This window comes from Salvelinus alpinus, chromosome 8, assembly GCF_045679555.1.
Source record: "Salvelinus alpinus chromosome 8, SLU_Salpinus.1, whole genome shotgun sequence".
Lineage (NCBI taxonomy): Eukaryota > Metazoa > Chordata > Actinopteri > Salmoniformes > Salmonidae > Salvelinus > Salvelinus alpinus.
In genome coordinates, this window is record NC_092093.1 from 27,107,788 (window position 1) to 27,119,142 (window position 11,355).

Here is an 11,355-nt window from a genome sequence, read left to right on the forward strand (position 1 = left end):
ATCCTGGCAGGATCAGGGGCTCAGGCCTCTCTGCGCTCCAAAGCAGCCCGAGAGCTTCAAGTTCCTCGGTATCCACATCAATAAGGAATTATCACGGTCCACACATACACCCCACCCCCCCAGCTTTTGTAAAATGTACTTAGCTAAAAATATATGTTTTACTGACCCTAACCCTTTTCCTAACTTTAGCCTACTAAATCTACCTACATATTGAACTTCCATCCTCTCAGGCCAGAGGCATAATGTATGAATTTATGTTTGGATCAGAATCGCAATTATAATCATTGGCCAGTACTTAGAATTAAGTAAAACCACCAGTCCAAATTCCTATCTCCGTCCATGGCTAATTTAGGAAAGGGACAATTTTAACTGGCTACCTATGGCACCGGAGGACAACACAAGTTGCAACAATTCAATTAAATTCTGGCAATTACATTTGGCTTGATGTGATTGGTGTGACGCCAAATCCAAACTGGCTTCCCTTGACACTTTTTTTGGTGTGCCAGAACCATTCACAGTTGAACTCACTCAGTTTAGCTCAACACTGATTGGCTATTATTGTCCCCCAAAAAATATCAATGGAGGCCAAATTCTCACTGGATTCCATTCAATGCTACAGGGTGGCCACAATATCACTATTTTTGACCAGACAGCATCAGATAGATGGGCTACAGAGAAGCGGGGCGCTGTTTCGCTCGCTCGGATGCTTTCTCCGGTGAGATAGATGCAGCCTCTTGCAAATTGAAGGAAAAAGTTAAATAATTGTGTATGTTATTTGTACATTTTGTAGGGAACCACTGGCATCCATCCACTGGCATCCACACCACTGTTTCAAAGTATACAATAGGCCAACATAAAATCTAACAGACATTGTCATCTTCTCATTGGTTTATTGTACAAAAACATATTTTGTCTCACTTGAATTAATTGGTTATTTTTAAACCTAATAAACATACAAGTAGGTTCCAACATCTGGAGAAAAAAATGACACCCAAAAGAAAACAAAGAAAACATTATCCAATCACAATAAACAACTGCACATGATAACTCACCAATGGTTACTAGTCAAATATTAAAAGGTTACTGGGCTTGTGGTGAAATTCTGCAGATGGAGGTTCTGCAGATGCGTCTGTAGGGGTGGGAGGGTGGTTTTCCTCATACGTGTCGTCCACAGCTTGGAGAATGTGATGAACTGCACTCAGCAGCAGGATGTCAGTGTTGCAGCTCACAGACAGTTCACTGGAGTAGTTCTTCACTGGAAACACATGGGACACAGACAACCCCACCACCTCTGCTGCTTTCTGCATCTGTGGCACAGCAAAACATATGATAGATTGCATATAAAACTTAAAAAATACTGTTCCATCATATTATTGAGTGAATCTTATTTGATTAAAACATTTGAATTATTTAACCTACCTTCTCCTGTAGGATCCGGCTGGAGTAGACAAACTTCACATCCTCTTGGATGGCATGACACACCTGGTCCACAGGGGTCAACAGAACCGCCTGGGGGATGTCTGGAGAGGACGGTGTCATGTGTGTGTGTGTGTGTGAGAGAGTGAGAGTGAGAGAGAGAAATCAGTTAGTTATATCTATGATCTGCAGTTAAACATAACATCAACTGATATCAAAATTGCCCTCTGAAGTTTTGGGATGAGCTCACCCAGATCTGCGATCTCAGCTTGAAGTGTCCTCAGTGTCTCTGTAAGGTCATCACTGGTGGACATGATTTTGCAGGCATTCAGAACGAACACCGCACAATGGATTTGGTCATTTATCGATGGAACAGGTCTGTAACCTGGAGTCTCAGCTTTGATGGGCACATCACTTTGAAACTATTGTATGGGAGAATAATTGTATTGATGAGAAGCAAACAAAACAGATACTGTACATTAGTGTATTTATCAAAGTTGGTTATAACAGCATCAACAATAAAACATTTCAAAATTAGGCCTTCCAAGTTTACATGTGTCAAATGTGGACAAACCATAGCAAGCAATATAGGCCCATCTCTTCTGACATGTATTCTCAGTAAGACTAAGGGTTTTTAAAATCTTGATTGTATTGTTACATTTAGATAGGTAATACTATACATCATGTCCCTCGGGGGCATATCCCTTGATAACAGCCAGTGCGTCTGTGAGAGTCAGGCCAGTCCTCTCGCCGTCCCCCAGAGCCAACACATCACACAGGGTCAGAGCTGTGGGCTTCCCCCCTCTCTCTGACCGGATGTCATACGACTTCAGCTGGGTAGATAAGGAGAGCGGACAGTGTTTTGAGAGCAAGTGTTTTAGACAAACTCAGACGACAGCTAAAGAGACAGACATACAGAACACACATTCCCTCATCCCTCCCACCCACAGGGTGAGTCCTCACACTCATGAACACATTGATATGGCAGTCCAGATGTTCCCAAACATCAAGCATGTCTCTGTCTGCTACAAATTATACTCATTGGGTTTCTATCTCAGTATCTTAAAGTTGCTAGTGAAAGTCTACACCACTTGCAGTCTTCACATTTTTTCGGCCTTAAAATGTAATATTAAAAGGGATTAAATTCGATTTTTTCCCCCCCCTACAGATGCACACAACCTATTCCGTATATTCAAAGTGAAAGAAAGAGACATTTTTAAAAATGTATTCAAAATAAAATAATGAAGTTGTCTTGATGTTGTCTTCACATCCTAGAGTTAATACTTGGTGGAAGCACAGTTGGCAGCCATTACAGCTGTGAATAATTTTGAATAATATATTCTACCTACTTTGCACAACTCTTAGGGCAACATACAGTGCCTTCAGAAAGTATTCACACACCTTGACTTTTTCCCACATTTTGTGTTACAGCCTGAATTTACACACCCAATCCCCCATAATGTAAAAGTGGAATTGTTTTTAGAAATGTTTACTAATTCATGAAAAATGAAAAGCTGAAATGTAAACCTCTTTACTATGGCAAGCCTAAAAAAGTTCAGGAGTAAACATTTGCTTAAGTCATAAGTTGCATGGACTCTGTGTACAATAATAGTGTTTAACATTATTATTTAAGGACTACCTAATCTGTGTACCCCACACATACAATTATCTGTAATGTCCCTCATTCAAGCAGTGAATTTCAAACACAGATTCAACCACAAAGATTCAAGTTTTTCAATGCCTCACAAAGAAGGGCACCTATTGGTAGATGTGTAAAAAAAAAAAAAGATATTAATTGCACAGATACAGGCGTCCTTCCTAACTCAGTTGCCGGAGAGGAAGGAAACTGCTCAGGGATTTCATCAAAAGGCCAAACTTTAAAACAGTTACAGAGTTTCATGGCTGTGATAGGATAAAATTGAGGATGGATCAACAACATTGTAGTTACCCCATAATACTAACCCAAATGACGAAGTGAAAAGAAGGAAGCCTGTGCAGAATAAAAATATTCCAAAACATGCACCCTGTTTGCAATAAGGCACTAAAGTAAAACTGCAAAAAATGTGGCAAAGAAATTAACTTTATGTACTTTATGGCAAATACAACCCAACACATCACTGAGTACCAGTCTTCGTATTTTCAAGCATGGTCGTGGCTGCATCATGTTATGGGTCTGCTTGTCATCGGTAAGGACTAGGCAGTTTTTTAAATAAAAAGAAACAGAATAGAGGTAAGCATAGGCAAAATCCTTTAGGAAATCCTAGTTAAGTCTGCTTTCCAACAGACACTGGTAGAAAAATTCACCTAAAACACATGGCCAAATATACACTGGAGTTGCTTACCTAGATGACATTGAATGTTCCTGAGTTGCCTAGTTACAGTTTTGACTTAAATAGCCTTGAAAATCTATGGCAAGACTTGAAAATGCCTGTCTAGCAAAGATCAACAACCAACTTGACAGAGCTTAAATATTTTTTTAAATAATAATGTGCAAATATTGCACAACCCAGGTGTGCAAAGCTCTTAAAGACATGCCCAGGAAGACTTACAGCTGTAATCGCTGCCAAAGGAATACATTCTAACATGTATTGACTCAGGGATGTGAATACTTACAGTGCATTCAGAAAGTATTCAGACTCCTTGACTTTCTCCACATTTTGTTACATTACAGCCTTATTCTAAAATGGATTAAATGAATAAAAATCGTCAATCTACACACAATACCTAACCATAATGAAAAAGTGAAAACGAGTTTGGAAGTTTTTGCAAATGTATTAAAAATAAAAAACAGAAACACCTTATTTGCATAAGTATTCAGACTCTTTGCTATGAAACTCAAAATTGAGCTCAGGTGAAACCTGTTTCCATTGATCATCTGTAACGATATGCGCTGAGAGTCGGGAAGCAAGTTCAGGGAGTGAGTGTTTTAATAAAATAAACATAATCCAAAACAAGAAACACTAACAACGCACAGACAGGAAACTGAAACTGAAACAATAACGCTTGGGGAAGGAACCAAGGGGAGTGACATATTTAGGGAAGGTAATCAAGGAGGTGATGGAGTCCAGGTGAGTCTGATGACGCGCAGGTGCGCGTAATGATGGTGACAGGTATGTGCCATAGCGAGCAGCCTGGTGACCTAGAGGCCGGAGAGGGAGCACACGTAACAGTACCTCCCCGACACGCGGCACCAGCCACAGAATGCCGACCAAAATTACGATCCCGGGGATCAGGAGAGGACCGGTCACCCCTGCTGATGCACCTGACAGACCGGCTGAGGCAGGGGAGCCTCCTCAGTAAAAAGGCACATGACAGCCCGCTTGGAGTTTGCCAAAAGGTACCTAAAGGACTCTCAGACCATGAGAAACAAGATTATCAGGTCTGATGAAACCAAGATTGAACTCTTTGGCCTGAATGCCAAGCTTCATGCCTGGAGGAAACCAAGCACCATCCCTACGGTGAAGCATGGTGTTGGCAGCATCATGCTGTGGGGATGTGTTTCAGCAGCAGGGACTGGGAGACTAGTCAGGATCAAGGGAAAGATGAACAGAGCAAAGTACAGAGAGATACTTGATGAAAACCTGCTCCAGAGCGCTCAGGACCTGACTGGGGCGAAAGTTCACCTTCCAAAAGGACAATGACCCTAAGCACACAGCCAAGACAATGCAGGAGTGGCTTCGGGACAAATCCCTGAATGTCTTTTGAGTGGCCCAGTCCGGCCTTGAACCAGATCGAACATCTCTGGAGAGACCTAAAAATAGAGGTTGAGAGGATCTGCAGAGAAGAATGAGAGAAACTCCCCAAATACAGGTGTGCCAAGCTTGTAGTATCTTACCCAAGAAGACTTGAGGCTGTAATCGCTGCCAAAGGTGCTTCAACAATGTACTGAGTAAATTGTCTGAATACTTATGTAAATGAGATATTTCTGTATTTCATTTTCAATAAATTAGCAAAAATGTCTAAAAACATGTTTTCACTTTGTCATTATGGTGTATTGTCTGTAGATGTGTGAAAAAATAATTAATACATTTTAAATTCAGGTTGTAACACAAAATGTGGAATAAGTCAAGGGGTGTGAACACTTTCCAAATGCACTGTATGTTCCTTGTTTTTGTCAAAAAGGACAGCAATATGCAAACTTTGTCTCTGATTTTCAAGCAAATTTAAGTCAGGACTGAGACTAGAGCATGCAGGAACACTCAAAACCTATTGGAAAGCCATTCTGGTTTGTCTTTGGCATAACAATTTGTGTCTCGCTGAAAATAAAACTATCCCAGGGTTAGGTTTTCGGAAGACAAAGGCGTGTTCTCCTTTAACTTTTTACCTGGGCTTTGATCATTTGATATTTATTTTGATTCTGACAAACTCCCCAGTCCCTGCAGATGAAAAGCATACTCATAACATGATACCACCACAAGGTTGATAGAATCTTATTCAAAATGATTCACAGATGTAATGGCTGCCAAAGGTACTTCCACCAAGAATTAACTCTGGGATGTGAAGACAGTGTCCATTAGAAACCAAAAAGGTCAGATCAGGTTTGCAATAAATAACTTCAATCAGACCTACTCTCACCCTAGAGGGGGAAGGAAGAACTAGAGGGGGTTAACAACTCACGCCCTGTTGTAAATCAAGGGAGAAGATTCAGGTCTGCTCTCTCAAGATTCACCAAAGGAATGTCCTTTGTTTCAACAGACTTTTTACTACTGAAACTCTAGCACGTTCAAAAGCGAATACTGGAACAATATTTCTAACATAGAATGTAGGGAATGGTCTATGATATCCCATTTTACCAGAGAGAGGGGGTCACTGGGGAAGAATCTGGTCTCCTTCAAACCGGCCAGCCAGTCTCTGAACCAAGTCAGGGTTCTGCTGATGGGTCCTCCTGGGTCAGGAAAATCCAGCTTCATCAACTCTGTCAGATCTGTGATGTTCGGAAGAGTCCTTCTCCTGCCTTTTATTGGCACTGCAACATAAGGTTTCATCAAGAAGGTATAGTGTCTGTAACAAAGAGTTTTTAGCATATAAGATTGATAATGCCTTGACAGAGATAGAAAGCTAAGGAGTAACATTTGTAACAGACAGAGAAATGCTTGATGCTTGAGAACATCTGGACTGCCATATCAATGTGTCTCTGAATGTGAGGACTTGCCCTGTGGGTGGGAAGGGATATATACCAAAGATACTCCCCTTTCATCTATGGATATACTGTATGTTTGTCTTTTTGGTGGTTATTGTCTGAGTTTGTCTCTAACAAAACTAGCTTACAAAAGACTGACAACATTGTCTGTCCTCTCTCTATCTACCCAGCTGAAGTCACATGACATCCGGTCAGAGAGAGGGGGGAAGCCCACAGCTCTGACCCTGTGTGATGTGTTGGCTCTGGGGGACGGTGAACCGACTGGCCTGACCCTCCCAGACGCACTGGCTGTCATCAACGGGCACGCCCCCGAGGGACACAAGGTAGGTAGCATTTGTTTTCCCTCTGGGGGTAGCAATGTCTTCATGATGATTCCTAGCCTTGCTTGGGATAAAGATCAAAGGAACCTCCATGTAATATTTTACTGAACATGTTATATTATTAACATATTATTCACTTTGTAACCAACTTACACACATTATAGCTAACATAGGGACAGGGCCGTGAACCCAATAGGGTTAACCCAGTTGGTGGGAATTATAACATGGCTCATTACTGGACCGCAACAATATTAATTACGTTTGCTTTTTATGGCAACACAATGACGTTGTCCAACACAATAGTTTCAAAGTGATGCGCCCATCAAAGCTGAGACTTCAGGTTACAGACCTAATCCATCAGTAAATGACCAAATCCATTGTGCGGTGTTTGTTTTGAATGCCTGCCAAGTCATGACCACCAGTGAGGACCTTACAGAGACACTGAGGACACTTCAAGCTGAAATCTCAGACCTAGGTGAGATTTCAGAAACACACACACACACACACATTGACTACTGTATACAGATGTAGGATCTTAATTAGAGCTAGTTTGCTACAGCAGGAAATGTTAATTATTATGTGGATTATAATTAATGCACATTTTTGCAGAGGTTGATACGTTTTACATAAGGCAAATCAAGTCTGAAATTTCAACGTGGAAATTACAAACTTTAGAAGACTTTTTAAAACTCAAATACACTACAAGTTTGCATTCTCAGCAGCAAAAGAGTGATAAAATGAAGATCCTACATCTATATGACCCTGTGCCCTCCAGACATCCCCCAGGTGGTTCTGTTGACCCATGTGGACCAGGTGTGTCATGCCGTCCAAGAGGATGTGAAGTTTGTCTACTCCAGCCGGATCCTACAGGAGAAGGTAGGCCTACTTCAAAAGTTGAAGAGTAGGTGTAGTTTAATGTGTTGTAAAACCGTTATATCTGCAATCCATCTTCTATCTTGTGTTTTGCTGTGCCACAGATGCAGAAAGCAGCAGAGGTGGTGGGGTTGTCTGTGTCCCATGTGTTTCCAGTGAAGAACTACTCCAGTGAACTGTCTGTGAGCTGCAACACTGACATCCTGCTGCTGAGTGCAGTTCATCACATTCTCCAAGCTGTGGACGACACATTTGAGGATTACTGCCCTCCAACCCCTGCAGATGCCAGTCCAGTGACTGTTTAATCTTTGATAAGTAACTGGGTAAAAGGTGTCGTGCTGTAATGCATGTGTCATTAGCAGTGTTGGGAGTAGTTACTTGAAAAAGTAATATTACATAATATTACATGAAAGTAATGCGTTATATTACTTGTTATATTACTTTGTGTTGCTTTCATGAAAATAAATCTCAAAACCTCAGTTTGTTTAACTTTCTGAGCCTCAGAGGGAGTGAGGTAAGCCTCACACGCTCTACAAAAGATAGGTTCATCTAATTCATTTTTTTTCTTCCTTCAACCCGATCAGGAACATCTTGGTCACAACTATTTCCTAAGTGGTATATTCTGATCTATTCACTGATGTATTTATGTTTGCATTGAAGATTATACCAGAGTATAGGTAACCTCTCACACAAGACTACCTTTTTATGCACTGTGAGATGCACAGGAGGTTGGTGACACCTTAATTGGGGAGGACAGGCTTGTGGTAATGGCTGAAGCGGAGTAAGTGCAATGGTATCAAATACATGGTTCCATGCGTTCCGTTCCAGCCATTATAATGAAGAGTCCTCCCCTCCGCAGCCTCCACTGGTGAGATGTAGGCTAAGCACTGTTGTTTTCATCCATTTACAAATCAAGAAAATATCGCCCTACTCTTCTGTAAATTCAACCATCTAAATCAATAATTCCATGTGTCCTCCTTTGGCTTGATAGAAAACACATTGTACAAATTGATCATCCACAAACCGCAGCCATATTCCAGCGCACTGATCATAAAATTGAAAGTCTGTCTAAACAATGCGCAATGGTAATTTATAGTCTATATGCATAGGCAATAGGCATACATACAAAACTACGAGTAGACCATGCTATTTGCTGAATCATTTCATGAAGATGGATAATTTGGAACAGGGAAATAATTTTAAGAGAGTGCTGTCAGATAAATTCCCTCGCATTGGGAAAGTTAAACTAATGAAAAATAAAAGGTAGAAAAATAGGAATTACCTATTTATGTCATCCAATGAAATGGTTGTTGTTGCACAACGAGCCTATTATATAAGCAAAATCTCTGTATTTCCTTTTCATTCACAATATGCCGCCATTGCATAGAGCGCACATTTGCCACGAGACGGTGAAGCCCTCTACTGGTTTTGCTATCACAGAAGCGATCAATGGCAAAGATCAGAGGTGCGCCCTCTATCAATTTTTATGGACAGCTGTTGTGACAATTCTCCATATAGCTTTCTCCGCTCGCCGGAGGACCAAATGAGGAAACAAGTCCAGATCGGATCATGGAAACGGTGGTGAAATCTTTTCTGAATAAGTAACGCTTTACTTCCCCAACATAGGTCATTAGAAGATGTTTGTAATGTCTATGTATGTCTTTAAATGGTACTGTGAGCTTTCTCATGGATTTAAATGGGGTTCATAGGTTGGTTATTTTTCTAGATACTGTCAGGGCTATACACTTTTTTTTAAAGCTCCAAAAATCAACTCAGGCTATCTTTCACCATTGTTATTTTTTTCCCGCTCTGTTTCAAATGTCAATAACTCCGTTTTTTTCGAAACCTCCTAATGCCTCTTAGGTTATTTTAAACAACTCGCCATTGGAGTACAGTCAACATAATAATCATTGCAATATAAAAATGTAGAACAAACTATTGTTTTGTACTTAACAGCTAGCTTCTGATCATTGGAAATATGAAAATGTAAAAAAATATGTATTTCAATAAAATGTCTACTTGTTCCAAAGATATTCCTAGGTTTTACACACAAGAGTAAAAAATACTGAATGTTTTATTATTTCCACTTCATAAACTGAAGACAATTTTATTTTAAATGGACCACAGTCCTGAGTCGACCCCAGTCCTGGGGATAAGCCTGGACTCCTCTTAAGTTGTGGGATCCCAGCCACTATCTCTGATTCGATGCCACATTCGTCCTTTCCCTGCAGGATCTTGAAGAACCCTTCAAAAGAGAATACAGATCAGTAAGAGCAAGCGGGTTGACAAGTTTTTTTACAAGACTTACAATGTTTTATTGTAGGCTGTGTAGTAACATAGTTGGTGCTACTATAAATGGAGCAATACCATTTAACAGTATGACCCTTCAAAAAGCAGCCACTTTGACATTTAGGTTTCCAATGATGGACCATAATGGCGTGTACTATTAGCCCTTACCAGTGGTGATTTTAGCATGTAAATCTTGGTGGGGCAAAAAATAAACAGGTGGAATGCATGCCAGCAAAGGCACAACACAGCACTAAACAATACATTAATTGCACTATAACGGTGACAAACGGTGCCCACAAACTGTTAGGACTGCTGTTGGGACAGCTTTTTGTAGGCCCTAACATATTACCACTGCTACACCTGGCTATCAGCAGAGCCTTGTCTGGCAGCTAAACAGTTCATTCAGCCTCATTTACTGCCTTTAAAAAAAACATAGCTGATATGGCTGACTTGATTAAACAAATGTGGTTTCTAATGACAATTGAGATGTACAAACTATGGCATAAGGGGATGACAAGTGGATAAGAGGCAATCCGTAATTTTGATTAAGACAATGAGTGAGCTAGGACGGCCGTAACGTTAGTCAATATAACTATTTGTTTAACACTTCTGAAATGTACAACGACAGAATACAGAACATGGGCCGTTCTTACAGTTCTTACAGGGGCGGCAGGTAGCCTAGTGGTTAGAGTGTTGGACTAGTAACTGAACGGTTGCAAGACCAAATCCCCGAGCTGACAAGGTAAAAACCTGTGGTTCTGCCCCTGAACAAGGCAGTTAACCCACTGTTCCTAGTTAACCCACAGTTCTTACTGTTCACCAAGTTAGAACCTGTGACGTAGAAGTCCGTCACTGGCCGCGGGCAGCATTTGGTTCTTTAACGCACGCACACATTCATCACTCCTCCCTGCTCCGTTATAAGATAAGTTAACAATGTGGGTCGACACACAAATTAACTTCTGTCTTAGTACATACATTTCACACTTGTCAGTGTTCATATTTAAGATATGCAATATTTATTATACTTATCAATGTTGTGGATGAACGCTTTGTTTGTTCGTTCTGTTCCTCTCTCTCTCCATCTCTGTAGCTTCTGGGTATGCTGGAAAAGGACCCGAGCTAAGGGATTGGGCTGACTTTATAGTGCCTGTCCCAAATGGCTCATTAATGTAAATGGGCATATGGGCATATTGAAAGATACTGTCAGTAGTGATGTAATGTTGTAAATGTTATGTTGTGATATTGTTTAAAACCGTGTTGCAATGTATATCCTTTAGTAGGTTTAGTTAATGGAAAATGTAGGTTTGTATAGTTAAT

General features: G+C 40.7%; 2 protein-coding genes across 3 annotated transcripts; one reads left to right on the forward strand and one right to left on the reverse strand.

Annotated features, from left to right (window-relative positions):
* Positions 1-870: 870 nt before the first annotated feature.
* Positions 871-11,141, reverse strand: LOC139582822 (interferon-induced protein 44-like). 2 transcript variants are annotated; one of them, XM_071413191.1, is made up of 6 exons: positions 9,032-11,141; positions 6,210-6,382; positions 2,097-2,249; positions 1,667-1,838; positions 1,420-1,520; positions 871-1,307 (listed from the first exon to the last, which is right to left on the reverse strand). In XM_071413191.1, exons 2-6 carry the CDS (start codon positions 6,324-6,326, stop codon positions 1,062-1,064), a joined length of 789 nt encoding a protein of 262 aa, XP_071269292.1. In that variant the 5' UTR covers positions 6,327-6,382; positions 9,032-11,141; the 3' UTR covers positions 871-1,061. The 2 variants fall into 2 exon arrangements, with proteins under 2 accessions (XP_071269292.1, XP_071269291.1); XM_071413190.1 differs by lacking the exon at positions 9,032-11,141 and having other exon boundaries at positions 6,210-6,401.
* Positions 7,242-8,228, forward strand: LOC139582823 (interferon-induced protein 44-like). Its single transcript, XM_071413192.1, has 3 exons — positions 7,242-7,351; positions 7,652-7,752; positions 7,854-8,228. The coding sequence occupies exons 1-3, from the start codon at positions 7,288-7,290 to the stop codon at positions 8,052-8,054; spliced, it is 366 nt and encodes a 121-aa protein (XP_071269293.1). The 5' UTR covers positions 7,242-7,287; the 3' UTR covers positions 8,055-8,228.
* Positions 11,142-11,355: the final 214 nt, after the last annotated feature.

Bases quoted from the DNA above. Each gene is read 5' to 3' on its own strand.
- LOC139582822 (XM_071413190.1), bottom strand. From the start codon at position 6,401: ATGAAACCTTATGTTGCAGTGCCAATAAAAGGCAGGAGAAGGACTCTT. The intron at 2,250-6,209 runs GTAAAATGGGAT...TTATCTACCCAG, and splicing joins CCAGTGACCCCCTCTCTCTG to CTGAAGTCGTATGACATCCG. The intron at 1,839-2,096 runs GTATAGTATTAC...CCCATACAATAG, and splicing joins ATGCCCCCGAGGGACATGAT to TTTCAAAGTGATGTGCCCAT.
- LOC139582823 (XM_071413192.1), top strand. From the start codon at position 7,288: ATGACCACCAGTGAGGACCTTACAGAGACACTGAGGACACTTCAAGCT. The intron at 7,352-7,651 runs GTGAGATTTCAG...TGTGCCCTCCAG, and splicing joins AGCTGAAATCTCAGACCTAG to ACATCCCCCAGGTGGTTCTG. The intron at 7,753-7,853 runs GTAGGCCTACTT...GCTGTGCCACAG, and splicing joins GCCGGATCCTACAGGAGAAG to ATGCAGAAAGCAGCAGAGGT.